Source organism: Capsicum annuum, chromosome 3, assembly GCF_002878395.1.
Source record: "Capsicum annuum cultivar UCD-10X-F1 chromosome 3, UCD10Xv1.1, whole genome shotgun sequence".
NCBI classification, from domain to species: Eukaryota; Viridiplantae; Streptophyta; class Magnoliopsida; order Solanales; family Solanaceae; genus Capsicum; species Capsicum annuum.
In genome coordinates, this window is record NC_061113.1 from 266,436,836 (window position 1) to 266,440,095 (window position 3,260).

The window sequence follows — 3,260 nt, forward strand, 5'->3', positions numbered from 1 at the left end:
AAGATTAGTTATGTTTGATGGGGAAGTTTGTTGCTCATTGATAGAAAACAGGCAGTGGCGTTTCTAAACACTTCTTGTCTTATTTGGTTTTAAGACATTGATAAATTTTGGAGAGAAACTAAAGTACGGTTATATTATTAAATAATGAGTGACATTTAAAGTATTTCAATTTTTCGAGTTGCATATTTAAATTATAAGGTGTACACGTTTCTTAATTATCTGAACTGTCAAGTGTCACCAAGTGTTTTTATCGAGAGACACCACGACTAATATATGATGGTGCGGTACTATTTTTTTTTTGAAGTAAAAATTGTGTCGAGCCACTTCACATAGATAAATACTTCCGCCATGGCAGCTCAATTTTTCAAGTTTTATATCTGAACTATTGGATGTACGACAACACAAGAAAATGATCCGTACGGAGATGGAAGAATACAAAACGCAGTATGCGTGGCTAGGAATTGAGCAATTACGTGAAGCAACCTAATACTAGCTTTTTGGCACCCCAAAATTGAACAACTACAAATACTGTCTGCAGCATTATTATTAACCAATACTTGCTCAATTCTATATGTTTCTAATTAATGCGTTTGACTCAATAAAGTGTATACCAAAGTCTCTGAATTCTGATGAGAGTCAAAACACTGTAACTGATTTGAGATATATGGAGATCTTTGGTATTGGCCGGCCACCATGAATAAGGAGTACCATAAGCAGTGACATTATTCAACTCGTTTGAGCTCGCTAGTTATGAGCTAGGCAGAATTTACTAATTTTGGTCAAACCTTTGCAATGTACTAAAAAATCCACTTAATGTGCAACTAATTTTATCTAAAATCAGTAATTTTTACTGTTATTTAAAAAATTGAAAACTTATATTAACTCAAAATTCTGAATTCTCTTGTGCGAATCAACCTAATAAGGAAAAATGAAAAAACAGAATGTGCACAATATCTTCTAAGTTCTTGATTTTTTTTCCGGAACCTAATAAACTACTACTTTTTTAAAAAATTTAACACTCGATCATAACTCAAAATTTTGAATGTGTCTCTGTTAAATTATAACCAAAGGACAGAAAACGGAAATGAAATTTGCAAGTGCACTTTTTCTTTATAGCACCCTGACTTTGTTTAGAACCAATAAATCAGAATTCATAAACTTCAAATTTTGTGTTAATTAATTATAACCAAAAGACTAGAAAAGAAATGAAACGTGTGCACTTTTCTCTTTAATAAATTAAAATGCTCCTTTAGGAGTTTGTTTATTTGGGACTTAATAAAGAATAAAAAAAGAGGTCCTTTTTGAAGCCTAATTACCCTAGTGAATAAGTTGGATGATCAGTTGAAGAAACAAAGACCTAACAAATTAGAAAGAGCACCCCACTGCTCCTTCATCGTGAGGTGGGATAAAAACGCTAATGGTGGTTGTTACTTGTAAGCAGCCTATCCTATATAGTGGACAAGTTTATTCCCAGACTATACCAATTTTCATTTTACCTTTTTGATGATTGCAACATTGATTCATTAGTTTATATATACACTTTTTCCAAGTATAGGTATTTCACACTCAAACTAGCTAGCTAGCTCATGAAAGTCAACTTTTGCTTAGAAATGGCTCGATCGTCATCAATTAGTCTACACGTTCGTTCTCCACTCTTGATAGAGTTGTGGTAAATTAGTGTCTTTGTGATAATAATCCTATAGACCTATGAAGTATATATGAGCCAAGACGAAAGATAAAACAAAGTTTGAGAAAGTGTACAGTATGATCATCTCGTAATAAAAATACTAGGAATCGGTTACGAACTTCGTTGTTAATCGGTCGCTAAATTGGTCGTGACTCGTGACTAATAAATTACTATTTTATAATTGGTTGCTAAATAGGATGTGTAGACACGTAATCCCCCCTAGAAGTTCGATTTTATTCATTTTCTATCTTAGCATATCATGTACCCTCCACGATGTCATTTTTACCCACTCTTATTTTATCCTACCGTGTACCCTCACCCATGTCATTATACCCCACAAAATACAAAAAAAAAATAATAAACAAATAAAAAAATAACTAACCCTATCTTATCCTAACAACCTACTCAATAAAAAAATAATAACACCTCACCACTACCCCCTACCCCACGTTACCCCACCCCCCTCTCTTTTTCTTGTCAAAAAAGAAAGGCCTCAAAACACAATATATATACATACCCACATAGACAAAAAACGAATGAACAGTGGAGGGTAACAAAAAAGATCATCAGCTTTCTCTCTCCACTCTCTCTCTTCCTCTCTTAAAAAATTTTGAACTCCCACCACTGCTTCGCCGCCGGCCGGCGACCGCCAACCACGACACCACCGTCCGACCAATGACGGTGACGATAACACCGCTCCTACTCCCGATCTCTCTCCTCTCTCCGGCAAAGCTACCGTCCGCTAAACCTCCCTCCGTTCGCCAGCGAAATAGCCACCTCAGGCGAACACCGTTCGCCGATCGGACCCGACCCGATCTCCCAACCCGAGAATCAGACTAGCTCCTACAGCCGCGGCGCATCGGCCAGCTCCGGCCGCGGCGCGTCGGCCAGCTCCGGCCGCAGCTCGTCACCGCCTAGATCTGCCGCCACCGTCAACAACCACCCGTCGCCGTCCTTCCCTCTCTCCGGTGACAACAGTCACCGTCGACAACAACCCGCACCGCCTTCGTCGTCAACACCCAACCCCCGAACGGCAGTCATCATAGTCGGTCAGCCGTCGCCGTCTCTCCATCACAGGAGCTCCCCGGAGCCCGATCTACGTTGGGTTTTGGTTTCCTGCTGTTTGTTGGTTTATCTTGGTTTCGTTTATTTCTTGGTTCGTCGTCGATAGTGGATCTTGAGTCGTCTTTATCGAATCGTGTTGTCGTTCTCGGTTGTGTTTTCGTATATAAAAGTTTGTCTTCACTGGTTTTGGAGCTGTCCGGTTATTATTTTAATACCGAGTTTGGTTTGCTCGTTGTGAGATTCTCCGGTCGAGTATTTTGGTCTTCAAATTTCTTATTATCGACAAGGATCAATTTCATCGAGGTTCATTTCTTCTAACCGAATCTTTAATTTATTTTAACTTTTTATCGATGTTGTTGGTGTGGATGATTTATTTGTTATGTGTTTGGTTTGAATCTTCGTTGTTCGTGTTGTGTTTGATGTTGGTTTCGGATTATGAGATGTGATTGGAAAATCGGAGGATGCACTAATCATGTGGTTTAAAGGGAATTCGGGGCGCGAGTTAAAA

General features: G+C 38.6%; 1 protein-coding gene across 1 annotated transcript in view; it reads left to right on the plus strand.

Moving 5' to 3' along the window:
* The first annotated feature begins 1,610 nt into the window (after nt 1-1,610).
* The window catches only part of LOC124896921 (serine/arginine repetitive matrix protein 1-like), a 5,343-nt gene continuing 3,693 nt past the window's right edge, over nt 1,611-3,260 (plus strand). The window contains exons 1-2 of the mRNA XM_047408806.1: nt 1,611-1,669; nt 2,453-2,808. Coding sequence (XP_047264762.1) covers nt 1,611-1,669; nt 2,453-2,808 — 415 coding nt within the window. The remainder of the gene's footprint in view (nt 1,670-2,452; nt 2,809-3,260) is intronic.